This window comes from Exserohilum turcica, assembly GCF_000359705.1.
Source record: "Exserohilum turcica Et28A unplaced genomic scaffold SETTUscaffold_11, whole genome shotgun sequence".
Lineage (NCBI taxonomy): Eukaryota > Fungi > Ascomycota > Dothideomycetes > Pleosporales > Pleosporaceae > Exserohilum > Exserohilum turcicum.
This window is the reverse complement of record NW_007359926.1, coordinates 913,331-939,487: the sequence shown is the minus strand read 5'-3', so window position 1 is coordinate 939,487 and position 26,157 is coordinate 913,331. Positions and strand designations below refer to the sequence as shown.

General features: G+C 51.5%; 8 protein-coding genes across 8 annotated transcripts; all 8 read right to left on the bottom strand.

Annotated features, from left to right (window-relative positions):
* Positions 1–76: 76 nt before the first annotated feature.
* SETTUDRAFT_167166 (uncharacterized protein) lies at positions 77–3,614 on the bottom strand. Its single transcript, XM_008023944.1, has 3 exons — positions 3,582–3,614; positions 2,880–3,445; positions 77–2,788 (listed from the first exon to the last, which is right to left on the bottom strand). Exons 2-3 carry the CDS (start codon positions 3,389–3,391, stop codon positions 199–201), a joined length of 3,102 nt encoding a protein of 1,033 aa, XP_008022135.1. The 5' UTR covers positions 3,392–3,445; positions 3,582–3,614; the 3' UTR covers positions 77–198.
* A 440-nt stretch (positions 3,615–4,054) lies between these two features.
* Positions 4,055–4,596, bottom strand: SETTUDRAFT_158855 (uncharacterized protein; the record flags this gene model as incomplete). The annotated part of the gene is made up of 2 exons (XM_008023943.1): positions 4,055–4,293; positions 4,431–4,596. 2 exons carry the CDS (start codon positions 4,594–4,596, stop codon positions 4,055–4,057), a joined length of 405 nt encoding a protein of 134 aa, XP_008022134.1.
* A 267-nt stretch (positions 4,597–4,863) lies between these two features.
* On the bottom strand, positions 4,864–5,802 carry SETTUDRAFT_158854 (uncharacterized protein; the record flags this gene model as incomplete). Its single annotated transcript, XM_008023942.1, has 3 exons — positions 4,864–4,899; positions 5,124–5,504; positions 5,650–5,802. 3 exons carry the CDS (start codon positions 5,800–5,802, stop codon positions 4,864–4,866), a joined length of 570 nt encoding a protein of 189 aa, XP_008022133.1.
* A 540-nt stretch (positions 5,803–6,342) lies between these two features.
* On the bottom strand, positions 6,343–6,960 carry SETTUDRAFT_102710 (uncharacterized protein; the record flags this gene model as incomplete). The annotated part of the gene is made up of 1 exon (XM_008023941.1): positions 6,343–6,960. One exon carries the CDS (start codon positions 6,958–6,960, stop codon positions 6,343–6,345), a length of 618 nt encoding a protein of 205 aa, XP_008022132.1.
* A 1,844-nt stretch (positions 6,961–8,804) lies between these two features.
* SETTUDRAFT_167165 (uncharacterized protein) lies at positions 8,805–9,993 on the bottom strand. The gene has a single exon (XM_008023940.1). The coding sequence runs from the start codon at positions 9,860–9,862 to the stop codon at positions 9,143–9,145; it is 720 nt and encodes a 239-aa protein (XP_008022131.1). The 5' UTR covers positions 9,863–9,993; the 3' UTR covers positions 8,805–9,142.
* Positions 9,994–15,290: 5,297 nt separating this feature from the next.
* SETTUDRAFT_158851 (uncharacterized protein) lies at positions 15,291–21,394 on the bottom strand (the record flags this gene model as incomplete). The annotated part of the gene is made up of 4 exons (XM_008023939.1): positions 15,291–15,612; positions 15,668–21,121; positions 21,309–21,335; positions 21,390–21,394. The coding sequence occupies 4 exons, from the start codon at positions 21,392–21,394 to the stop codon at positions 15,291–15,293; spliced, it is 5,808 nt and encodes a 1,935-aa protein (XP_008022130.1).
* Positions 21,395–22,492: 1,098 nt separating this feature from the next.
* SETTUDRAFT_167163 (uncharacterized protein) lies at positions 22,493–23,007 on the bottom strand (the record flags this gene model as incomplete). Its single annotated transcript, XM_008023938.1, has 1 exon — positions 22,493–23,007. A coding segment is annotated over exon 1 (196 nt), but the record flags the coding sequence as incomplete, so codon positions are not given.
* Positions 23,008–24,477: 1,470 nt separating this feature from the next.
* SETTUDRAFT_36893 (uncharacterized protein) lies at positions 24,478–25,278 on the bottom strand (the record flags this gene model as incomplete). Its single annotated transcript, XM_008023696.1, has 1 exon — positions 24,478–25,278. One exon carries the CDS (start codon positions 25,276–25,278, stop codon positions 24,478–24,480), a length of 801 nt encoding a protein of 266 aa, XP_008021887.1.
* Between the last annotated feature and the right edge of the window lie 879 nt (positions 25,279–26,157).

The window sequence follows — 26,157 nt, the reverse complement described above, 5'->3', positions numbered from 1 at the left end:
AAGCAGCGGTAGTAGCCATGGCGCGGACCATCTCTTTGTCCGCGTGCGAAGTTTCAGGTTCTTTGTGGTATTTGGTTGGAAATATATTTTTATCATTTCATCTATTCACATTGCGTGATCACTGCATCAAAGACTTTATCGGGCACCCCAACGGTCCACAAAGCCATTGGCTAGGAGCGTAACGGTGCTGCATGTGCCTCATAGCTTAACCAAACGCAAAAGGAATGTTGCTTTATGAAGCTCCTGCTCTTCCTCTGCAATGACCTTTTCGTTGCTGTTCTCGGGTATCTTGCCGTCAAGCTCAGTGATGACGTGCTTGTCAACGTTCCTTCGTAGAGCCTTTTCAAACAGCGGTCCTTGGTTCTCAAACGCCTTCTCCAGACCAACTCCTTCCGGATCGCTCAAGACGCGGTACTCCATGCCCACGTCGTCAGTAGGCACCAGCCCAGCCTTCTTCCGCAAGTCTTGTACGCGACGGATAACTTCTCGCGCAAGACCTTCTTGCTCAAGCTCAGGGTACGAAGCGACGTCAAGAATGATGAGAACATCGTTGTCAGTGTTGAACTCCTGGTCCTTGTTGCCAGAGTCCTGTGCAAGACCACGCTTGACCATCAAATCCTCGGCCTCGAGCTTGATGCCGTCAACCACAATCGAGCCGCTCTTCAAGTAATCCTTGATTTCTTGACTCTTGAGACTCGGCAGTGCCTTCTTGACCTTGACGGCGTCTTTCTTGAGCTTCTTACCCAGAACAGAAAAGTCTGCGGACGCAGAGTATTGCACGTTGTACTTCTCCTCGTCGCTTGACAGCACAATGTCTCGCACGTTCAGCTCCTCTAGGATGTAGTTCTCTAGCGATTTGATATCATCCAGATATTGTTGCTCTGGGTGAATGACTACCAGCGTCTTGAGCGGGATCTTTAGACCCTTGTTGGCGCGGTCTCGGCAGATACGACCAAGCTCAATGACTGACTGCATGCGCTTCACCTGGCGCTCAACGGCTTCGTCGAACAGCTCCTCACGGACTTCTGGGAAAGGAAGGAAGTGTACACTTCGGTTATCCTCGGCATGCAGTTCCTTGGGGATGTGTGGCAGCAATCGGAGGTAGATGTTATCAGTGATGAATGGCGTAAAAGGTGCAAGTCCACGGCAAAGTGTGTAAAGGACTTCGAACAGTGTGTTGAGAGCGTGCTTCGTGTCCTCGAGACCGTATTCACCCTTTAGTCGGCGGCGGTTGAATCGAATGTACCAATTGGTCGTGTTGTCGATAAGCTCGAGCAACCGCGGAACCACGGTATACAGTCTGTACGCGGCCATCTCCTCATTCACAAACTTCAATAGCGATTGGCAAGATGCCAAGATCCACCGATCCAGAACGTTTGTGTTTGTCTTCTCGGCCTCGGGGTCGAATACAAAGTCCAGATCAGCGACCTTCTTCAGCAGCGATACCTGTTGCTCAAAGAACTGATAGCTGTTCCACAGGGGTAGCAAGACCTTGGAAACGATTTCTTTGACACCCGCCTCCTTGAACCGAAGCGTCTCGGCACGAACAACAGGCGAGTTGATGAGATACAATCGCAGAGCATCGGAACCGTAGTTGTGCATGATGAGAGAGGGATCCGGGTAGTTCTTAAGACGTTTCGACATCTTCTTGCCATCCTCCGCGAGGACGATGCCGTTAACAACACAGTTCTTGAATGGCAGTTTTCCGAACAGATGTGTGCCCAGAACTGTGAGTGTGTAGAACCAACCACGGGTTTGGTCGAGACCCTCCGCAATGAAGTCTCCGGGGAAAGACTTCTCGAACTGCTCCACGTTCTCGAACGGGTAGTGTGCGCTTGCGTAGGGCATAGAACCAGACTCGAACCAACAATCGAAAACTTCGTTTGTTCTCTTCAGCACACCCCTGCCCTCTTTGCTGGGAATGGTAATGTGGTCGATCTTGTCACGGTGAATGTCAGTAAGCTCTCCCTCGTATCCGCTGAGTTTCTTCAGCTCCTCTACGCTGCCGATGCACACGACCTCTTTTCCGTCATCGCTGACCCAGATTGGGAGTGGAGTTCCCCAGAAACGGTTTCTTGACACTGCCCAATCAGGCGAGTTGGATATCCAGTTTGCGAATCGCTTCTCTTTGACAAATGAAGGAACCCAGTGTGAGCCTGCAATGTTCTCGAGCATTTGTGGGACAATGTCCTGGATCTTGATAAACCATGAGGGAACAGTTCGGTAGATCAAGGGAGTGTCGGACCGCCAACAGAACGGGTAGCTATGGAGAAGCTGTGAATCCACGATCAAGCGTCCAGTTCCTTTCAGGTGTTTGATGATACCCTTGTCTGCTGCCTTGACGTGTTGACCCTCAAAGTCCTTCACAACTGCAGTGAAGCAGCCTTGGTCGTCGACTGGATTTGGAGGTGTGCGGGTGTCGGAGATGACACCGTGTGCGAGAGCGACGCGGTAATCGTCCTCTCCGTATGCGGGAGCCTGGTGAACGATACCCACACCGCTGTCAGCCGTAACGTAGGTATCGTTCAAGACCTTGAAGCCGTAGTCTTTGAACTCATCGTACAGGTAGTCGAAGAGGGGCTCGTATTTCCAGCCTAGCATGTCCTTGCCCTTGAGCTTCTCGACAATCTTGAACTTGGCCTTCTTGGGGTCCTTGTAAAGTGTGCGCAACAAGGATTCGAGGAGAATGTAATGTTTTCCGGACGCTTCGTCGAGGATCTTGATGTATTCGAAATCGGGGTGTGCGCAGAGACCGGTGTTTGACGGGAGTGTCCAGGGGGTGGTAGTCCTGTTCACATCAGATTAGTGCATACCGGCGTAGTTGTGGAGTTCGCAACGCATGAAAATCGACAAGCCGCGTGACGAGCAAATTCACTTACCATGCCAGCAAGCACGTGTTTGGGTCGTTGACTAGAGGGAAGGTGACAACGACTGCCGGGTCTTGGACGTCCTTGTAGTTTTGAGAAGCCTCAAAGTTGCTGAGAGGCGTCGCCAACGCTGTACTGTAGGGCATGACCTTGTATCCACGGTACACGGCGCCCTTGTCGAACAGGCGCTTAAAGACCCACCACTCGGACTCCATGAATTTGGTGTCCATAGTCTTGTAGTCGTTGTCAAAGTCGATCCAGCGTCCAAGACGGTCGATGGTGGCTCTCCATTCGGTCGCATATCTCATGACAATTGCGCGGCACTTTTCGTTGTACTTGGCGATTCCAATTTCCCGCACGGCATCACGTCCAGACATGCCCAGTTCCTTGTCGATTTCGTACTCGATTGGAACACCGTGGGTATCCCAACCAAATCTTCGCTCAACATAGCGACCCTTCATGGACCAGTAACGCGGTATAATGTCCTTGATGGTGGACGCCAGAAGATGCCCGTAGTGGGGCATTCCGGTCGCGAACGGGGGGCCATCGTAGAATGTGTATGGTTCTTTGCCTTTGGACTGTGTGAGATTGTTAGCATGGGAGAAAATCTTGGACAAAGTCGCTAGCAGTCACGCAACAGAAGTCTTTGGAGACTAAAGAACGAAAGACGGGCTGATAGAGGAGAAAAGAGCGCAGGATTTAGCCGCCACTTACCAGCTCAACCTGCCTCAGAAAAGCATTGATTTCCTTCCATCGCGCGAGCACGCGCTCTTCCTCGCGAGGGAAGTCAATAGACATTTTGGTGTTGCTGAGAGTTGCCCGTGGCGGGGAATGATTTTCCAGAGTTGACTCCTCCGACGCCAAATCCCCCGCCACTAGCGTGACTCAGCTATCGATACGGCCCCGCCCTTGGTCTCTCCCACCTATGACGCTCTTGGAACTGCCGCTACAATTTCCACGCTCTGCAATGGACTTCTATTTGTACAGCCCAACCCATAGATAATAGCATCATCGATAGGAAAGCGGAGTTGACGAATGGCAGTGGTGATTGGCATGACAAAAGGCGAATATAAAGGCGAATATTTTACCCATCGTTCGCGCACTTGACTCCCACTCGCCTGCGGCTCTACATACAGACTACCTCAGTTGTGCTAATACAAGGCTAGATAATTGATTTTTGTACATATTTACAAGGCATCCCGCGTAATGTACCACATAGCTTCATGTCCACCACACTTTACTCTTCCCTCAGCCGCCACTCTCCCCCCATGCAATCGCGCAAACCGCCTAACCGTTTCATCCATGATATCAACGATATCCTGATTATCCATATCAAACTGGAACTCATGCGATGTGTTTGGTATAGGTCCCATTTCAAAGCCGCAAGTTGCTTGATACATACGCTGGCGGTAGCCTTCTGGTTTGCCTTGGTACGAACTTGTCGTTAGCACTAACGGCCACTGGTGAATCAAAAGACAACTTTTCTCTCATTGGAGAACTAAGTTTTCGTAGACGATAAAAAGAAGATTTGGTGTAGGTGTGCACAGAATGAAGTTGTAGTACCTCGGAAATCTACAGACCAGTCCCCGGCATCTTGCAAGATACCCCGGCAGGTGTCCTGGCAATCATCCGCTCTGGGTGGGTTTGCAGCGGCTGCAGTCGTGTCGATGTAAGATAGTGTGTCGCAGTACCCGACAGTCTTCTTGTCTCCCGTGCAGTAGTTAATCATGGGAGATAGTCGCGCTGCTGTATTGACAGCAGCAAAGATGCTGAGAGAGGTGGCGGTGGATATACGCATTCTGACAGGACTTTGGCGTCGTAACCTGGTCTTGAGTCGGGCAAATGAGTGAAACCAGTAGAGCAACAGATTAGTCCTTGGATATTCTTTACTATATCTACATGTCTGGATTTATATGGTTCAAAGGAGCATAGTAAAGAGTTATTGTGGCGCATGTGCTCGTACGACATAAGCTGCATGTGCGTCGAAGAAACCCCGTCAGCGCTTCCCAAGCGATTGGACATGACTTGTCCGCTGCATACACCATTGCAATAAGATCCAGCATAACTACTTGTAGTATACTACATGCATTTCCCTAGTCCCCAAGTATCACGCAGGGCAAGCTCAATTTCAAATGAACCAATTACGCTGCCACAACTTGCTTTCTCTCCGTATCATACGCCTTCAATCATCCTCTGCAGCCTGCCTAAAGAATTTACTACAGCCACTCTCCTTTCTCCTTTACCTTTGAAATCGACCAATAATTCTCTCTCCCCCTCTTTCTCCGCATACCACACGCACCCTATGCCTGCGTTTCCTGCAGGCACCACATCTCGGTCCCAGCTATCACCAACCATCACCGCGTCCCCGCCTTTGATTTGCAAAGCCTCCAATGCCCTTTCAAACAACCCATCGACCTTTGCCACACCAAACGCATTCGTAGTGATCAGGCGGTCAAAGTACGGTGTTAATCCTAATGCAGTTACGGCACGTTCTTGGGCGTCTTGAGGGCCTTCCGTAACGATGGCCACGCATTTGCCCCGTTGCTTGAGCGACTCGAGGAGTGATACCACGCCAGGCTTCAATACCAAATGCGCAGTCAAAGTCTTTTCGTACATGTCAAGTATTTGCGCCATGTGCTCCGTCGTAGGAGTGAGGCCCAAGAGCATTCATGGTACGTGTAAAGCGCTCGGCACGGTACTCGTGGCTTGTTTTTCCATCTGTAAATGCGGAAGATGTACTCGTCTTGAGAATCTTGAGATATGCTGCTTTTAGGTCTGTTACCGTGACAGGAGCGCGTTCTGGCGTTGCTTGCTGTTGGATGACGAGCTGCAGGACTGCGTCAACGGCGGCAGAAGATGCGTTGCGGAACTCGTGCAGGGTGTCGTCTAGGTCGAAGAAGAACCAAGATGCGGTTTTGAGATTTTCGCTGACCATGGTTGGGTGTGTGCGATGATAAAGTAGGTGTTAATGTTCAAAGCAACTAAGTATGACTTATTGTGCGTAAGTTTTTTTCATCCACGGTGAATATAGCAACGATGCCCGAAACTTGGGATAGGTTGATCGACCTTCACACCAGCATACGTGAACATGAAGAATGGCGCGCATTGATTTGTAGTTGGAAAGGTTAAGTAGAGCAAAGGCCGCCCTCCGTAATCAGTCCAAACTCAAGTTGGCAGTCGGCTACAAAGGCATGCATCGTGCCCCGCAAATCGTTCAAGGCGTGATTAATCCACTAGGAAATTCCTAAGAAATATTTCATCACTTACAACGACAGGCAAACTAATTTCTAGTGTCCCTGCACCCACATTAATCCATAGAGGTAAGCGACGCAAGACCGAAACGTACATGGAGAATGAGAGAGTTATTGGATTCAATACTACACTAGGGTATGAAAATATACGAACATTGAGCCCACTGGGTTGAATACACAGTATACAACCGCTTGCTCCACGCACCCTTCATTCCATTCCAATTTCAATCATCTGTAAAAATCATAAACAGTCCTAAAGGACAGATTTCACTGCTCTCCAAAAACTCAAACGTCGAGTCTGCCGAACACATCAACACACTCCGGACCGTCCGTCCCTTACTGAACGGAATGCGACATGGTTCTTGCTGGATGATGTAGCTCTTTCCGGGCCTCAATCTCTTGTTGACTGCCGGCTTGCTTGACCAGAGCGGTTGTGTTTCCCATGTTGTATTGCCCGGCATGGCCCAGGCGTTGAGGACATTGTAAGTTTTGAACGTGAAGTTGCTGGAGCCGACGATGGTGTATAATTTTCGATCTCGTCTTCGCGGGGGGAAGTTGAAGATCAGATGGCAGTTTTTGTTGTGCGCTTGCACGTTTTCAATCTCGAAATTGAAAATGGTGCAAAAGTCGTGTTGTGTTATTTTCGCCCACTTGGATGGGAGAAAGACTTCGCGTGGGCGCCTGTAGCTGATGGGGAAGATGTTTTCGGGGGTGACGGAGCGGCCTGCCGGCAGTTTGCCATGTGGCTGGAGGAAGTTGGCCGGGCATATGGGCGTAAATATGCTCTGTGGTAATGCGAGAATAGAAGCCACTAGGGCAAGAATGATTATAAAAAACTTCATTTTGGTTTTTGTGGTGACAAGGTGGAGTTTCAGAGAAACAGGATCGTTGGTTTATATAGTTTGCATATTTTGAGGCCTTGTTCTAGCCATTCTTCCCTCGAAACTACTGACGAATCGATAGCAGGAATTTTGTGTTCGCGTACCATACCTGACCTTGGATAGCCATTCCACGGAAAGAAGATGAACAATAGTGGGCTACAACCAAAGACGAGAAGCAGTTGCACTGCGTGGTATAATAGCTTCCAACTACATTTCTCTTTCTCTCCATTTGTCGGATAACTCGTCTTGGGCTATTCGTCCCGTCGGAAGGCCGATGGTGCGGATACTTTACAATCATTTCCTACGCAAGGACACAGCAATCGGTATCATCATAAAGGAAAGAAAGCAGCGTTTATTGTATACTCAAGGCTTAACCTGGGGACCCACAAGGTGGTATTCTATCAGCAACTTGTAATAGATGTTCGCGCCCAGTCATGACGATCTCGGGGCAATTACCCTGTAGTCACGAGGGTTATTCCTGAACCGTGTCGCAAGGCCATTGGTAAGTGGGCATCTCATGAACCAACATATATGTAATCACCACCTACCCCTCTTACCCGTTGGAAGCTCTCTTACCTGTGAAAGCTCTCTTACCTGTGAAAGCTCTCTTACCTGTGAAAGCTCTCTTACCTGTGAAAGCTCTCTTACCCGTTGAAAGCCCTGATGACATATGAGTAAGAAAGGACACGGATGATGCTATTGGCACGGATTTTCAATAGCACCAAACTGTGGACCGAATTCTTGCCGGACCTTCGAATCACGACCCTCATATAAATAAGCACGTAATCTCAAAGGCGACTTTCTCCGGACCTATGTTATTACCCTCGAGAAGTCTGTCGGTCCTTAATGTTGCTATTATGCGAAATCAGGACAGAGATAAGCAAGCGCCTCAGACAATGGCTATGGCGTCAGCATCGTGAAACAAGGCGCCGAACTTTGCAATTCCACAGCTGAATCGAAGGACCAAATTTTTTTTTGGAGCAGACAATTATTTTAGAATCTGGGACGCTTGACTAGCGATACGAAGAACCCAAATACCACGCTATCAGCTTTTGGCCATTTGGAAAAGCCGCAGGATACAAGCTGTGCTGTGTACTTATGGCATGTTTCTTTTTGTACCTTGCGCAGGGTAAAATTTTATGCTCGGGATTCCGAGACCCCCCAGGGCCAGGTGGCCTTGTGCGGCTGGCGGTATCGTGCATGGAACCCGCCCAGGTCTATTTTTGCGTCGTGCTGAATCATTGTCCAGAGTGCTTGGGCACTTGAGCATCGAGTGCGAGTGGAAAGTTGCTGCAATACATGCACCGCACAAAACGTCACATACCGTGCGCACGCTCAACAGAACAAAAAGACAGGCCAAAATGGAGACATGCTACTCAGACAATGCGCTAATGCTGAAGAGAGTATGGTAAAAAGCGGGGGATCGTGAGACTCTAGTCGGCTGTCTCATGCGCACCGCTCTCAGCCACGTTACAGACTATGCGATAAGTCTCTGCGACAGCTGGTAGACAGAAACTAGACGTCGCACTTGAGTCGAGATCTGCATCCATATTACTTTGTTCATCCATATTACTTTGTTCCCAACGCCACATAGGCTTTGTGAAACCAGGGTTTTGAGTAGCTTGACATTTAGCTTTCGGACAACAAGTCGTGGGCTCACAGTAGATTGCAAAGTGAAATCGGCCTCGAAGCCTAATTCCGAAGGCAGCCATAGTAGACGGGGGGGTCCTCATACTAAGCTATTTCGGTGGTTTCACATGGTGACGACGCGCATTGTCTGGTGTGCTGCCACAGATTGAGAGGGGGAAAAATTCATACCGTAGCAAGCACCCGCTGTACTCAAACCATAGCAATGACGATAGAAACGTACACAGGCAGGGTTTACTCGGAATGTAAGAAGATAAAGGTAAATTCAAGTAGATAAACATGACACTGGGTAGATACAGTTGAGCAGGTCCCAAGCGCGTCACAAAAGGAAGAAACGTGTTTTCAAGTTCGATTGCTATCAAATCGTCCCCAACTAATTACAATTACCCTTTCCGATACCAAGGATATATACCCGCAAGAGCAGACCAAACCTCTATGCAACGCACTCGTGTAAAGTCATAGCCTACCCGAAAGCAAGCTCAGTTGAAGATGACGTTTACAAGAAGAAAGCAGCGAAAGCACCAACACCGGCAACGAAGCCACCGACGTTGAGCGAGTTGGCAGAGCCAGAGAACTGAGGAGGAAGAGTAGGCTTGACGTAGCCACCAGTCTTGGTGGGGTATCCAGTGCCGGCAGGGGGAGCGCCAGTGCCAGCGGGGACGGAGGGGTAGGGAGCACCACCAACGGGCTTGGATGGGTAGGGAGCACCGCCGACGGGCTTGGATGGCGAAGGAGAGGCAGTACCGGTGGGGTAGGGGACGGTGATGGTGATGGTGGTGGAGCTCAGGCAAGAGCTGGTAGCAGCCTCAGGAACCGTGGGGTTGTGGGGAGAAGGAGGCTGGGCAGGGTGGCTCTGCGCGGGGGAAGGAGGCATAGCAGGGTGGCTCTCCTTGGGGGGCTGGGCAGGGTAGCCGGGAGAAGGAGGCTGCTGAGCAGGGTGGCTCTGCTGAGGAGTAGGAGGCATAGCAGGGTAGCTCTCCTTGGGGGGCTGAGCTGGGTAGCCGGGAGAAGGAGGAGAGCTCTCCTTGGGAGGCTGAGCAGGGTAGCCGGGGTGCTCGGGAGTGGGCGAGGGAGTCATGGCCGGGTAGGCGGGAGTCTCAGAGCAGGACTCGGTGGGAGCAGGCGCGCTGCTGGGGGTCTCAGCCGGGTAGGCACCGTACTGGGGAACGGCGGCGGCCAGGCCGGCGAAAGCAGCGAAGGCGATAGTGTAACGCATTTTGATTGTTGGGTATTAGAACTTGAAAGGTAAAAAGTGAAGTGGTGGTGGTGGTTGGTGGTTGGTGAGAGAGTTGTTGAGTTTGTATTATTAAGGAGAGTATTAGTTGATGTGCAACGAATGGACGACTCGAAGGTCAAAGGACTTGTAGCTCGAAGGTTGGCTGTGAAGTGGAGAAGAAAAGCAGCGGAGGGAGCACGTTCTTGTCTTATGTACCGGAGGGAGATTGCCAGCGCGGTAGCGCGGACGGAAGCAAATGGCCACTGAGAGGGGGGGGAGACAGAACGGGCGACAGGGGCGGAAGCATCTAGGCATTGCAGGTGGCCTGGCGGATGTCAGGGCTAATGCAGGTCCGCAAAACCCCCTGGCTCTCGCCTGGCCAGTCGGCGGACGTGCGTGCCTTGGGCTAGGACAATACAGGCAGGCCGGCTCTGGATAGCTGCGGTGGCTTCTCGTGTTGCACAAATGAGCCCGTCTGACGAGGCTGCTCAACCAACAGCGTCGGCGTGCCGGCTGTCGCTCCATTCTGGGCGCCTGGGGCTGGCCAAGATGGCATAACGACGTCCGCTCGCGCGCTGCCCGCTCGCCAGTGGCAGAGGCACGTCTGCTGCGAGGGCCTCTGCCCCGAAGGCCGCCGCATCCCAAGTGGCGATCGCAGCAGGGAATCCTCAGGGGAAGCTGGCTTATCGCGCTGCCCGTTGAACACAGGTTCTCCACTGCGACACGGGGCCTCTGTCTCCATTCTTCTCGAGATCGCTGCCCCGAAACACTGACGACAGCCGTGTCAGCGTTGCAGAATCTGCAGGGCACGTCAGCGGATTTCCTGTGTTTGCAAACAATTTGCGCTGCGTCGTCGACGGACCTGTGGGTGTGGATGCACGCCAGTGCTGTGAACGCCGTCCCAGCGCCCCGGCAGCGCATGGCATAATTGTCGTGCCGCGGGCGACGCAAGCCGTTCTCTGCGCGCGGCTGGTGTCGTGTGCACGCGCAGTCGAGCGAGGGATGGAGGGAGCCCCGAGTCGCTCGACGGCCATGTCTTGCCAAGGGAGTGGAAATTAAGCCTTGGGCGCCGACGCAACCGGACTAGCGCCTTGGTCTGCCCTCCCCTTCTGGTCCACGCTTTGCCGTCTCCCTCGACACCTCATCTCGGCATCATCTCCCACCCCCAACACGGCTAGCCCAAGCCCTTCCTTCGCCATCGCGCCTCCGCCAGCTGCCATGGTTCGCACTACCCGTCTCGACGCCTGGCTGGCCGCCGTCTTGATGCGCCATCGCCGCCAGTCTTGGCCTGCGACATGGCCGCGACGTGTTTTCGGCCCTGTCTGCCTGACCGCCTCCAAGTAATCTATTTGCACGTGCCGCCCGCCTGCATTCAGCCAGCAATCCAGCGACCCCGACACATGCACATGCGCCCTGTCGCCATCGCCGCCCGCGTCTACACTACTTACACACCCCTGCCAGTCGCCTTCACCACTGCCAACTCACCAATGCACATGGCAGCACCTCTGGCGCTGCATGCCAGCAGCCCACTGCATTAGCCGCCCGATAGCACCTGTCCCGCCCTGCTCTTGGGCAGCCGAAATGAAGGCGGTCAGATCAATCGATATCGTTGGATAAGACGGTTGCGCCAACCGCTCTGTGATTGGAGTGAAGGAGCAAGCCCGTGATCAACAGGAGTCGCCCCACAGCCCGCCCTGGGCGTTTCTCTCGCCCACCGGCGCTTCCCCTTGTCTCTGGCCCTCCCCTCCCGTCACAGGGAACGTCCTCTTTTCCCACCTTCCTCGCCCTCTGCTCTGCCTGCCGCCCTTCCATACCTTTTCTCCATTCTTTTCTACACCGCGGCCATGTTGACTACGCCCACGCTACACGGCGTGCCTCGCCCGACTTTCTGCGAGCAAGGATCAACGCGTACCGTGGAATGAATGCTTGGAACCTCCACTCTTGGCCCACCACCATTACGTTGCATTCAACATCCACATGGATTTGCTCTCGTCAACCCCTACAGACATGCTGTTCCCATATGCGCCTGCAACGGACGTGTCGGAGCCTCGCCCGGTTCCCTCGGATACAATGCCATCATAACGGATGACTGTGCGCCTCCACAACGTATTCATTCAGATGAATGAGTAAATAATGCTCTGCACTTGTATGGCTATTAATGGAAATAGTACCGCCCCAACGCCAGCGTCAGATGATGTCATTCACACTCCCATCGGTAGGATTGCGACAACAGCATTGACAACCCGTCGGCCAAACCAGAACTTTCAGTACGGAGCCCATTTCTGGATCTTCCACAACCACGCACACACGCTGTGCCCTTCTGGCAATCCAATTCAATTATCCTGTGCTCAAATCGCTTGCCGACCTTTCTCATGGACAATTGAGGCTCGACTTTTGATACTCAGTGTGCTGTCTCAACAAGCAATTCCAAGCTATGAAGCTGCCGTCGTCACAAAACCTGGAGTCCTTCTGCGATGAGCTCTGAAACCATGCGCCGCACATTGTCATCTGACCTTTTCTTCCTTTGCCAGTTTCTATGAGCGCTACCTGGACCTAGTGCAGCCTTGATCGACCGTCTCTCCTTCCAGCCGCTTATGTTTACGCATTACAAAACTGGGATCCAATACTGAGGAATACAGTCGCGAGGACAGCCGTATACACCTACCAGGGATCATGGTTGGGCTTCTACGCTCATACTTCCTGCGAGACATTTTCCATTCCGACATTGAAGGTGCCAGATGAGACTTGACTAGTATCCAAGGGTTGATGCGAGTGTTACCCATTGTAACTTTACCAGGCCACCCATGCACCACTCCGGGAAACAAATCAAATCTTCTCGACGTACGTTTTCCTTGGACGCCACAAAGTTCCTGAGCCTTATGCGCTTTGCACGATTGCAGTTGTCGTCCAGCTCGAAAATCCCATGTCATGCAGCCGCACCTCTCCTTCCATCGGCCTCACAGGGATCGTGGCCCCCTGGTTGTTGAATAACGCCCGTTGGGACCTTGAAAAAGCTCTGATCCAAAGCCTACCCTATGAAGCCTAAAGTCTCACCGGCGCAAATACCACAACAGATCCGACGCCCTTCCGACGCCGCACCAGTACGTTGATTGTTTATTCCAAAGCACCCGCCATCGATCGTCGCACCATCCTCCACACGCCGTTTACAGCACTGGCACCGGAGATTGCAATGGACCCGGAAGTTTTGGCGCCTCCATTCTTGGATTGAAAGCCACCGGAAAAGCACATACTAGCCCCCACGCCTATGATTACACCACCAGCGGCAGAAAGGACCGACGCCATGGCTCGAAGAAGGAAGTTTATCGGCTGTGCCCATGCAACAAGTCTGTTTCACCGTTATCTGTCTGAAATCAGCTAGATCCACGACTACTGAAGAAGAAAAAACGTAGACATCATCATCCGCACCTCGTGGCAACTAAAGTGCTGTTACTTTTTCGACTCGCCCCAGCAGCATGCAAAACACTTACGCGTACCTCGCTTCGAAACGAACCCAGCTACACACAACAAGCCACAAACGAAAAATGTAAAAGTGTTAGACGACTAGCATCAGCTGTTAGTGCTTTTTCTACCAGTACTACTTGCATTTCCGAAGCCAAGGCCCAAGGCGAGATGGGGCCGGAAATTGGGTTCCTTGTCGCCTATATAAGACGCTGCTTCCTACGCGCATTGCGGTATTCTTGAATCAATGTGCATGCGCAATGACCAAATTTTGCCATCTTGTATCTGGCTGTCATCATAACCCACTAGAAGACCTTGGTGGAAAATATCGAGACAAAGAGATGTTATACTGAAACTGGAGTTGTTCACAAGATGGTCATGCAAAAGTGACATTGGGTGCGAGGCCTAGCAGCAAACTAAGACACAAAACATCAAGCTGGTTCCCAAAGGAAAAAAGTAAGCACGGGATACCAGTGTATTGTACTAACATCCTTGCTTCTCTATGTCAACAGAAGTCAAGTAAACGCATACAATCGAAGTATGTCACTCTCGCCGCCTCATCTTCGTATTCATTACACACGGCCACCGGTCACCTCGACCCAAGAAACACTTGACTACAAGCACAAATAGACATGCTTATTGTTGCTCCAAGATGCTACGCTTTACGATTTCATTCCGTTTCATTTCGTTTCATCCCATCCCATTTCCATTCCATTCTATCCCATTCACAACCGTTCCCAATTCCCCGTGTGTATCCGCATTCTAACCCTTAACCTCCGTCCACTTAGAAACGCCAATCCATGATATTTTCCTCTCCCCTCTTTCCCACATATCCACCAAGCAGCGCACCCACCCACCAATCAACCAATCAAAAAGAGGAAGTAGAAGAAGAAAAAGGTAGTGTCGCAGAATGGAAGAATGAAGAACGAAGAACAAGGCTAAAGTCAAGCACCAAACGGAGTAAACAACAAAAATACAAAAAAAAGCACAACAACAATCAAACTACACACCTTACAACTACAACTATAAAGTACAAAAAAATCGTTTCACACACGCACACACACACACACACACACACGCCGTGTCTCTCTCTTTCTTTCTCTCTCCCCACCCACCTATCAGCGCCCCGAAACGCCATGCTAAAAAAAAAGTTCTAACATAAACCAACGCACAACACACACAACATACGCTAATACAACTAATACCATAGATATATATATATCCCCAATTGCATTCCATAACATGCATCCCATACATTGTTGTAAACGCAGAAAGGAAAGAAAGAAAAAAACCAAGACCGGCACACATTCGTTCCTTCGTTTTTTTTTTGGTTGTTTTGGATTCGTTTTGGGGGATTTTGTGGTTTTTTGCCCGGTGGTTGCTGTACCGTCTGTGACTACACCCTATACCACATCACAGCATATGTGATACGCGTATGGGATGTGTTTGGAAAGAAGGAGAAGAAGAAGAAGAAGAAGAAGAAGAGGGGTGGATACTGCACTGTTTATGCAGATGTGTGTGCATGTGTTTCGAATGAGGATGAGCATGAGGATGAGAAGAGGAAGAGAAAGCGTTTGTTCTGTCCAAGAGAAAGAATCCAAGGCCTTCTTTTTTTCGTGCGTGTGTGGGAATGTTCCATATTGCGTAAAGGCGTCAGAGATGTGAGGAAGGATCGATGTATGAAGATGAAAAAAAAAACGAAGATGTGAAGATGAGCGTTCACGAGCCGAATAGAGGGAGTGAGGGAGCTTCGATAGTACGCTCACTGGTTGGATATTTTCCATGTAGTTGTAGGCGTCCGCAGAATTTGGTACACGAGGAGAGAACTGAGAGGTGGCAAAAAGGCAAGTTTCTATCAACTTGTCTGTCTGACTGTCTGTCTCTCTCGTGGGGACAACACAACTTGGTCACCCTTTCTTCATCGTTTTTTTTGGTCTTCTCCTCTTCTCCAAATACACTCATAGGTTCCCTAAGATTTCATCTTGCCCAAGAAGCCGTCAAGGTCGAATTCCTCGTCATATTGTTTCTCGTCCCAGAGATCTCCCAGTTCATCCAGGAATCCCTTCTTGCCCTTTTCTCTCAATGCGCCCGTGGCATCGACAGCATCGTTTTCGTCAATGCCGAGGCCATCGTCTTTGGCGTTGGAGGGTGGCGCCGGTAGCGCAGAGGGGTCGTTTGAATCTGCCGAGACGTTGAAGAGGTCGAGGATTTGGTCTGTCTGCATGGATTGGAGACCCGCATTTTGTTGGTTGACTACCGTGGAGGCGACGTCGATCTTGAATCGTTGGAGACTGAGGAGGGAATGTGAGCATATATGTAAAGAGCATGCAGAGGGGGTATACGTACTTCAAAATCTTTTCCTCCAAGGTACCGCGCGTAACGATGCGGTAGACGTTGACTACCTTCTTTTGACCGATACGATGCGCGCGGTCCATGGCCTGAATGTCCTTTTGCGGGTTCCAGTCATGCTCGACGAAGATGACCGTATCAGCACCAGTCAGGTTGAGTCCGAGACCACCAACACTGGTTGTCAAGAGCAGGACGTCATATGACGGGTCGGTATTGAACTTGTTGACAATTTCTTGTCGCTTAGTGGCTTCAACGCCACCATCCAAACGCATAAACTGGACGGATGGTAGCAGCTTCTCAAGCACGTTGTGCTGTACCATGTCGAGCATCTCCTTCATTTGACAGAAAACGAGGGCGCGATGCTGTGAAACTGCTTCGGGCAGATCGCCATTTGCATTCGCCGACTTGTCATTTACAACATCTGATGCACCAATACCGCAGTCTACAAGCAAATCCTTGAGAGCTCCGAGCTTTGGTGCGTGCGCTATGTCGTCAATCGTCGTATTGTTCTTCTTGAGATACTGCTGAGTTGCCTCGTAAGCTTTGTTGGTAGGGCCCTTGACGACGAGGGAAGGAGAGTTGCATAGCTTCTTCATGTACTGCAAGGCCTGGAAGATGTGCTGCTTGCTCTCGCGATCCGCATTGCCAGCCTTGGACTGAATCTCCTTGCCTTGACGCTTGGTAAAGTCGTCAAAGAGGTTGCGTTGGAGCTCCGACAAATCGCAGTAGTAGTTTTGCAGGATCTTGGGAGGAAGATCATCCAGAACTTCTTCCTTGAGACGACGAAGGAGGAAGGGCAAGACTTGCTTGTGTAGAGCTTCAATGGCCAGCGCACCCCGCTCTTGCTCCTTCGATGAGCTCTTAGCAAATCGAGATGCGGCAATGGGCTTTGCGAAGCGCTCTTGGAAGACCTTCTCTGTACCAAGGAAGCCTGGCATGAGGAAGTCGAACAGTGACCACAGTTCAAGAACGTTGTTCTGAATGGGTGTACCTGAGAGGATGAGGCGGTGGTTCGACTGGAACAGCTTGACAGCCTGGCTAGTCTTTGACTTTGAATTCTTGATCAGGTGTCCCTCGTCAAGAACGCAGTAATTCCAGTTGATGGGCTTGAGGATATCGGCGTCGTTGCGGCAGATGTCGTATGAGGTAATGACAATGTCTACTTTGTCGAGTTCGTTCCTGTACTGGCCGCGGATCGATGGAGAGCCTACGTAAGCAACACAGCTAAGGAAAGGCGCGTATTGGCGAATCTCTTGTTGCCAATGGCCGGACAAGGTTGGGGGGCACACGATGAGCGATGGGAGACGGCGAAAGTTTGGATCCCCAGATTTAGCAAATTCCTCTGCGCGCATGTGATGATCACTGGCTACCATGCAAAGAGTCTGCAGGGTTTTACCAAGACCCATGTCGTCGCAGAGGATACCGTGGAGATTATATCGGTTGAGGAACGCCAGCCAGTTGACACCGTCTTGCTGGTAGGAACGGAGCGTCGCCTTGATGCCGACTGGGATTTCGAAAGGCTCCACCTTCTTGGCGTCAAGCATTTGAGCAACAAACTTGCGCTCTCGGTCTCGTCCTTTGAGTAAGGAGTCTGGAAGGCCGGGTGGGTCAGGGATACCCGATTCAAGCGGCACGAGTTTGACAAGTGTGGCAAAGCTGGTGGTGGCCAGTAACCGGACATCGTTGTCTGAATCACTCATGCGCCCAAGAACAGGAGTGATGAGGAAGATGACATATGGCAGGATAGCGTCGTCCATGACATGAATGAGGTGATAGATGCACTCGATCGCTCCTTGGCGAGCATGCACATTTCCACCGTCGCTGATTGTGGGCAGTACACTCTCAACAAGCATGGTGATACCCTCAACAGACATGACGCTGCAGATGGTCGCAAAGCACTTAGCGGCTGCGTACCGCAGCACGTACAGCTTGCTCTGTAACGCTCTGGCGATAAGTGGAAGAAGTTCCTTGACGAAACCTCTTACGCTTGGATGTAGCTTGCCTACTAGAGCACGCAGAGTCGAGAGTCCATCCACGACTTCTTGGCCAAAGACACCGTCCTCGTTGAAGATGTGTGCAGGAAGCGATGGCTCGGTAAATGCCTCCCTGATTGGTCGCTCAATCAGATCCTTCAAGATGGGCACCTTGTCGAAGATGTCGGCGCCGAAACGTTCGACAACCTGCTCCAGACCCTCGCGCGCACCGCGCTTGGTTATCCTAGCAGCCCGTGACTCTTCTGCGAAGCGAACAGCATCTGGGTGATCGCGTACGTCCTCGTCCTTTTTGAGCGTAAGAATGCCGGTTTCGATATGCGACTGGCCGGCGAATTCGGGTGTTTCGGCAGTCTCCATGCAGTAGAACTTGACTAGGTTACCGACGACCTTGTTCACCACACCGGTTCTCTTGCCGTTAACCAAGTGCACTATGTAGCCAGCAACAGCAGCTGCAGACCGCTTTTGTAGCTCGACATTTTCTTCCTTCTTGATGCTATCCATCATGGCCTTGATGGGGGGCGACGGCTTCTTGGGAGGTGAGTTGAGTGCCACAAGTGCGCCAGCAGCTGCGGCCTTGATTCGGATATCGCGCTCTTCCTTGATGTCCTTGGCTTCCTGAATGCTCGACTCTACTTCTTTGCGCGTCGTCTCCAGGTTGGCTGCGGCGACCATGCGCGCTGAAGGCGTCATGGCCTTTTTGAGCTTCTCATATTGCACGGTAACCAGCTTCTCCGCATCGGCGACTCCGAAAGCATAGTTGTTGGTGAATGGCAGGCCCTGAACAATGGTCGAGAGATTTGGCAGGTTTTGCACATGTGCTTCTTGGAAGATGTGGAGGAGCGATGAACATTGTGTTCGGACAATCTGCAGTTTCGGGACGAGATCTTCATAGGCCAATGGTCTCTCGCCTTCAACCATGGGCAGCAGGTGTTGGACAAACAGCTCAGCCAACGCATCCTTTTTGGCCAGATTCTTTCCAAACTCTTCAAGAATGATGGCAGCCGTTAGCTGAGTCGTGGAGTTGGGCGAGGACAATGGACTGATCAGCCTGGACTTGAAAGCCTCGAACCTTGACTCTTCAGGCCAAGCACCCATGGCTGTGCCAATCGCCTGGGCCGCCGAGGTCCTGGATCTTATCATGACATCTGCTCCGATGAGTTCAAGATCGCCCATAATCATGTGGCCATCGACATTGTGAGACATGGAAGATGGTGTCGGTGTTGACACATCTTCTTTTCCTGGACGGGACTTCTTCCTCCTCTTCTGCGCTGGCTCACCACCATCTGGAGGTGTCGACTTCCGACTCGACTCACTGTTTGGCGGTGGGCCCATGGCCTGTCCTGAAGGCTTGATGAGCAGCGACTTGTCCAGGGATATTGGGTGGCGAGAGACTCCAATGGGCGTAAGGGTTAGAGGAATAATGGCATCCAAGACGGGTTCAAGATGTGTGGGTAACTGGCTACCCAGACTGGCCACTACGGCGTTCCAAAGCTGTATTGAAAGCTTCAAGACGCCTTCGTTGCGCTCGAGCAGGATGTTCTGGAATATCAGCTGCAAGGCCTTGCTGTCTATCCATCCGTTCGAGTCTTGGCTCTGGATGTCGAGGAAAGTGATGAGCGCACGAAGGACAGCGGCGCGAACGCTGGTAATGGTATGTCGCAGGAAGGGGAAGAGTCGAGGGACTAGCTCTTGGAATGACTGTGTGGGATCTTGACGAGCGTTTGCTTGCATTGCTTCAAGTACCTGAGGGAAGCCGCAAAGCTTGGCGAGTAGATCCATGATGAAGCCGGTACTGGCGCTAAGATCATCCTGCAAGCTAGATAGACATGACCAGACGACGTTCATCAAACCTTCAAGCGCCTTTGGCCGCATTTCGATAAACTCTTTTACGACGGGAATCAGGGTTGCGGCGCTAATGGCTCGGACATCGTCGTCGTCATTGCTGAGTCCATTGATGACTGCAGCCAGCACTCCATCCATCAAAGCACCGTCCTGGAGCAGGAGGTCATTGCGCACAGCGACAAGGTACCGCAACCCAATCATGCCACCCTGGCAAAGCGCCCAGGGTGCGCTGAGGGGGTTGGTGTCTACGGGCAAGTCCTGGTTCATGATTAGGCGATTGAGGACGCGGAACGTCGCCAGCACGTTTTCTCCAGTCATGTATTGCAGCAGCGAACCGAGCGCCTGTCCTGCAGTCTCACGTATGGGTGCAATGACATTATCACCCGTGAAGTCTGCAAAGCGATCGAGCATAAAGACGCAAATCATGCGGCAGGCCAGATCGTTGAGCCAGCGCTGGTTGAGCTCATCGTTCTCGGCTCGACTGAGCCCTTTTCGCCTCCCAGCGCCGGCGCCGTGTACGCGAAGGATTTCTCGAAGGCCCATGGCCGCGCCGTGGCGCACCTCCCACGTAAAGTCAAACAGCTCGACAGCAAGATACGAACACACACGTTCGAACGGCCATTCTAGGCCGGCCTCTTCAGCTTCCGTCTGGAACGAGGACTTTTCTGGGACCGGCGCGCCCTTGAACTCCTTGACAAACTTGGCATCGTCGTCGCCGCCGGAGCGTTCGAGTGAGAAGTAGTCGTTAACACTGTCACCATCATCGCCATTTTCAGACTTTTCGAGCTTCAGCGCAACTGGGTGGGGGCGACTGGGTGTTTCTACCGGGTCAGACTGTGAGTCTTTTCGCGAGTTTGCGTTGAAGTCGACGATTTGGACCTTGTTAGCACCGCCGGCAGCGTTCTTTTTTTGTTTTCGCTTCAGGGCGTTTTGCTGCCTTTTGCTCAGTCCTTGGCCGTTGGGCGTAGCCAGGGCCGGGGGAGGGGAGGAGGCGGTGTTTATGCTGTCTGACCGTGGGACGTTTGTGTCGATGCGGCTCGGTGCAGGCGTCTTGGGGCCAGGTGTTTGGGGCAAGGCGTCTTGCGGCGGCGTCAGGTCCTCCATCCACGCGCCCTCGAAGCCGAGTCGTTTCAGCAACGTGCTCTTCTGATACTCGAGGCGCTCGGCAGGGTCCATGGCGGCCAGCTTGTAGTCGTGCTCCTTGGCGCCCGAGGAAGCCAGGACCTTACCAAATTTCAAGATGGAGGGCAGGTCGAGTGTGGCCAGGTCGAGTCCCTGTGACAGAGGAGGCAGGGCGGCGTCGCCATTTTCCTCCTTCTTGACCAGGGCGCCGTTGGCGTCTTCGGACTTGACGTGGCCATTGAACTCTGACTTGACGTCGGGTTTGCTCTGCTCATCCTGGTCCTGGGCGTTAGGGTCAAACTTGTCGGCATTTGCGGCGATGCCTCCTATGGCCTTGGCAGCAGCAACGCGCGTCTCCCAGCTCTTTGAGCGCAGATAGGGGATGACGCGGGTGAGGAGGTTGAATAGTTCATCGGGGTGTTGTTTTTGCACGTCGGCTAGCTGGTCTGCTGCTGTGTTCCGGATCAATGCTGTGCTGCCAGTCTCGAGGAGCCTTGGCATGGGTTAGCGAGCAATCGGCAAGAGCAACGCAACCCAGCCATTGCAGCGGCCATGGCGACGGGGCGAGGGCAATGGTTGGCATGCTGTTTTGTTTTGATGTGGGTTGGTTTGTTTTGAGTGCATTTCCACATGGGCGGCGAAGCGCGTGTAGAGATTGGCAATGGGGGGGATGCACTTACGTTACGAGACGGTCCAATCTGGTGGCACTATAGCAGGGTTAGCGCGACATGCATGCAGCGGCAGCAGGACATGCAACAAACCTCATTGTGGGCGGGCCAATGTGGGCACGCGGGGGGGGGGGGGAGTGGATGTGGCAGGTGGAGAGGCGAGCGGTGGCGGATAATTAGAAATTACTAGGCGCCCGCAGGCGTGGCCATCGAGGCACAGCACAGGGCGGCGGGCAGCAGCAGCAGCAAGTAGTAGTAGTAGTAGTAGTAGTGGCAGGCGGGCAGGCGGGCAGGCGGAGCGGTGGGTGGGGTCACGTGACGGGATGGTAACTCGATGCGGTGCCGGGAGCGCGTTCGGAGAAGGTGGGCTGCGGGCCTATCTAAGAGAATGAACAGGTCATTAAGTAGGCTGGATCACCACCAGGAACGGGCTAGCGGCCTGGTCCGTGCGTGCCGTTTCAGGGAGCAGAGGGAAATTTTTTGCAACTCCAACGGCGCCGGCTGCGCGCGCTGGCGATAGATGCTATATACACATTGCCCCAGGCCTCGCCGTGTCTGCGCCGCCGCCATGCCCGGCACGCTGCCTTCGCCGTGCGCGTTGCGCGCGCGACTGTCGAGCGCGCCTGCCTCCCGCCCCCCCCCCGTCGCGCCTGCCTTTGAACAAAGTGGCCTCTGCGCTGCACTAGCCCCCATCCATCACCGCCTCATGTGCGCGACCCAACGCGCCTGCCAGCCTCACCCAGGCCGCTCTTGCTATTTTGCTCGACATGTTCAGTCACATGCCCTGCCGCCCGCGCTGTGGCTTATCCATGCCCCGGTCGCTCCATTTATCCATCCGTCTCCAGCTCCCGCTCCCGCCCTCGCAGTCAGCTCTCCATGCCAGCTGCACCCAAACCCATCCCTTTCCATCTCTCGCCAGCGCCCGCCATCTCCCTCCATCTCCAGCCGCCATCGCCCGCTCATCGCCGCCATCGCCGCCGTCGCCCTTCCACCTCGTCGTCCATGCACAGCGCCTTGCAAACGCAAAATCATCTCTTCGTTTTCATCGTCACAGATACCGGATGCACCGGACGGGCCCCCGCGTCGTGAGCGCGTCACGGACAGCCTCTCGCTTGGCCACTGATCTGCGCGCGCCGCTGCAGCTAGCCCATGCTTGCATCGACATGTCGATTTACCTGTGCTCTCTCTCCTTCCTTCTCTCCTCGCCCTCTCCATCGCTACGTCAATCCATGCATCGTATGTGTGACGCTGCAAACACTATACTGTAGGTTACCAAGTTCTGCTTCCAGTACAGCATGTCTGTGTGCGGTCCCCTCATGTCCGTGTGCTGGTTGGCCAGGTACAAGTCGATGTATCCATTCTTAACAATGGCGTACGTGGCGAAGCCCTGTGAGCGCATGTAGTAGCAGAGGCGCAGTGCATCTTTGGGCCTGGCTGGTGTGTCTTCCGAACTTTCCCGCGTCCACTGGCATGCGAGCGGCGCAGTGAGTGTATCAGCAGCTTGTGTGCTCAGGTATAAGAGGAGTCTGCGCTGCACTTTGATGTAAACGAGGCTATTGTCGCAAACCGCCTCTTTTTTCTCGTCGTATATCGTCTCGGGTAGTGTCGAAACAAGTGTAGTGACTGGCACCCTTGGTCTCGGTTCCGAGTTAGCAGTAGGAGCACTGCTGTTAGGTCCTATACCGTGCCAAGTTGGTGGAGGCATGTTGAGAGCTGTCTTGTTGCAATGTCGAGGGGGCAGGAAGAGCCCAAATATATGCAGCCCTTGTTTGTCGTTGAATATTCGACCTGATTGTCGTCAAATATCCTACCTGGGTTGTCGGGGCAAGCCACAGCCTGTTCCAAATAACCACTGCCCTGAACAGATGTGACTCCACCAAGCGACGACAAATTATGCGCACCGTTGGTCAGCGAGCGACGTGGAAGCTGCGCGAGACGCCGACCAACGCTCGACCCGGACGGATCCGTGTTCTCGTTATCGGACATGAAGACGCGTGATTATAAGTGTATTTGTAGTAAGACGCTGTTGTTTGGCCAGACAACAATGGACCCTGTTGACTATGGAAGAATGCACGTAAATGGCGTCGAGGTTCGGTGGGTTGAGACAAGTGCCAAGGAAGGGCTCTTGACAGAACCATAGTTGGTGTTGATGACGAATAAGGAAAGGGCGTCGATCTTGCTGCAGACTAGTCCAATGATGACCATTCAATTACTCTACAATCGCTAATAGATGAGAATGATTATTTGGGATCAGAAGTGATAACTATAAACAATGATAGGCTCTTGGAATTCCAAAGACGGTAGACGGCACCAATGAAAACTCGCGTGTTACAAATTGCATTAACCATGGAGATGAGTGGACAACCACCAGGTAGGGGAGATGCAGTGTTTGGTCCTGTCTTTGTTCCTTGTAATTCACCTGCTAGCAAAACATTCAGAGACACAGCCTTTTCATAGTACAAGGATAGGCGATAGGGAAAGTGCAGGGCAACAATAGCGTGCTTAAAAACACTGAATGGTTTGATTATGACGGTTGAATAGTTGCAGGAGCGGCCTTTTTGCTATACACGAGCGCAACTAGATTACTGTCTTCCATCGCATGTTTACATGACAATATTTCGTTGCATCAACTCTGTGGAACAGCAAGTCACGGTACTGTTCATGTCTTCAGAGTCTGCTTCTGGGTGAGAGATGATATTTGCCTCTCTCTCTCAAAAAAAACACCCCCTTTGACTCATTTTTTCGGTGTCTGGATTCACATCTAGTGACAGATGGGTTGAAATGTTGAATTCGTTTCCTTGGTAATTCAACGTGATAACGCAGCGGATTTCGCACTGAAATGCTGAAAATTTTACTATTTCCATATACCACTTTGATTCCGCACCAGAGTCCTCCAAGTACCAGCACTTGTGAATTCTTGTACCTTTTCAAATTCAACCCCCCCACCCCCCCTTTTTTTCAAGCCTAAATTACGTCCAACTGTTTGTTTTGTGGGTGGTTTTGACGTGCTGATGGTGGACTACACAATGCAATAGCCTCCAAGCATATATATATATTTGATTTTTAGAGTGATCACCAACTTCGATTAGTGTAAAAAGATAAAACCATAGAATACATATATAATTACCCATGTCTACAATGGACTTAGTTATGCGCTTAGTGGTAGTTGTTCCCAAAATGGCTACTTAGTTCCGCAGCCTCCAACATTGAAGTCGCCCGTGTAGTAATGTCCGGTGCCGACTACGCCTCGGGCAACATCATCGCCAAACATGTATCTGGCACCATCGTTTTCCCCGTTGATTTTAAAGCTCCCGCTGAAAATGTGGGAGGAAGCTTGACGGGTTTCAATGGCATACTCGACGGCTTTCACAATAACCTCATCTTGATCTTTCGATAGATGTTTCAGCATCTCTAGTTCACCGTGCTCGAGATTCTTGATATCCTCCTTTTGCAGCTGTAGTTGGGTTGTTGAAATCATTTTCATCTCGCCTGGACCGAAGACTTCCATCATGTCATCCATATGATCTCGGATATTGCACACCATTGTTTCCAATATCTTCTTGTCGTGAACGGCCCATTGGACCTTCTTTTTGCCTGTATGGCACTTTTGCGTATACTTGGTCGTCCACTGCCGAATAGCCTTACGCACATTCGCGCGCGTTCCGTCTTTGTCTTTGCCCATGTGTTCATCCGGTGAATACCTTGCGGCTTTCTTTCTTGCCTTCTCAAACTGGCTTTCGATGTTTTCCAAATACAATTTCAACTTCCCTTCTATTTCACGCGTAATGAGAGTAGGGTCATTGTCCAAGATACCAGTGCATCGTCCCCATCGTGCTAGCCGGGCTCCAAGGATTTCGAGACGAAGAACCATATCTCGATGATCATATTCAAAGGTTCGACCGTATTGGATGATCTCGAAAGATTGTATGCAAGATATGAATAGGCTTGGTAGACCTAGTACCAAGTTCATGGGGTCCGTCATGGCTTCTGCTATCCTCTCGTATTAGTCCTGAGTTGAATCGTGTTTTGGAGCGTGTATATCTGCTACTTACATTATAAAATTCTGAGAATTACAAGTTTTGCAGCATTGGTTGAGAATCAGGGGCAATTTGGCTTATAATATAAGACCGTACCCTAACAGCGCCCCAACAAGCAATGATGATGAAAAGTCACTCTTGAGGATGCCTAAGATGCCTGATTCATAGCTGCAAAAGATGAATATATATCGTTCGAAGAGTCTGACAAGGCGCTCTTCTAGATTCAGCCTTGCCTCCTGTGTTAGCCTTCATGCATAGCTGTGACACGTATCACACCAGAAGACACAGACGTTGTCTGCCCGACTTATGGCAGACCTTGTTATTGGGTTGCTCTAGTGGTTGCGATTTGGTCGTCACTCTGCAGCCGATCAGATGCGACTGTTGAACCAAACGCGATTTCCAACATTTACTAGCAAGTTCGTCTTGTGTAGACTACGAATTGGCTGGAAACTCTTTTTCGCACTTTAAATCGATTACTAGTGAGAATGCGCGATCGAATTATGGAAATAATATAGACAGTAGGATTACATTCGCAAAGTTCAGCAAACATGGCTTGTTAATATCGAGATAGATTCAACAATTTCCAATGTCGATAAATTAGGTTAGTTCATATTAGTAATCGAAAGAATTATCTCTTACTAATAGTTAACAGTTGTATTCTGTCAAACTGATACGAACGAATTGAATACGCCTGAGGCAGAGGAGATGAAAATGGGCATTCAATTTCTTTCTGATAAAGGGGGATACGAAGAACTTTTAGAAAGGCTTACTGAGAAAGACGACCATTATGATAAATTGCAAGCAAAGAAAAGAAGAGAGGAGGA

Excerpts from the sequence above, each read along its gene's own strand:
- SETTUDRAFT_167165 (XM_008023940.1), bottom strand. The coding sequence starts at position 9,862 with ATGCGTTACACTATCGCCTTCGCTGCTTTCGCCGGCCTGGCCGCCGCC.
- SETTUDRAFT_167166 (XM_008023944.1), bottom strand. The coding sequence starts at position 3,391 with ATGCCCCACTACGGGCATCTTCTGGCGTCCACCATCAAGGACATTATA. Across the intron at positions 2,789-2,879 it reads AACACGTGCTTGCTGGCATG|GACTACCACCCCCTGGACAC; the intron begins GTAAGTGAATTT and ends TGATGTGAACAG.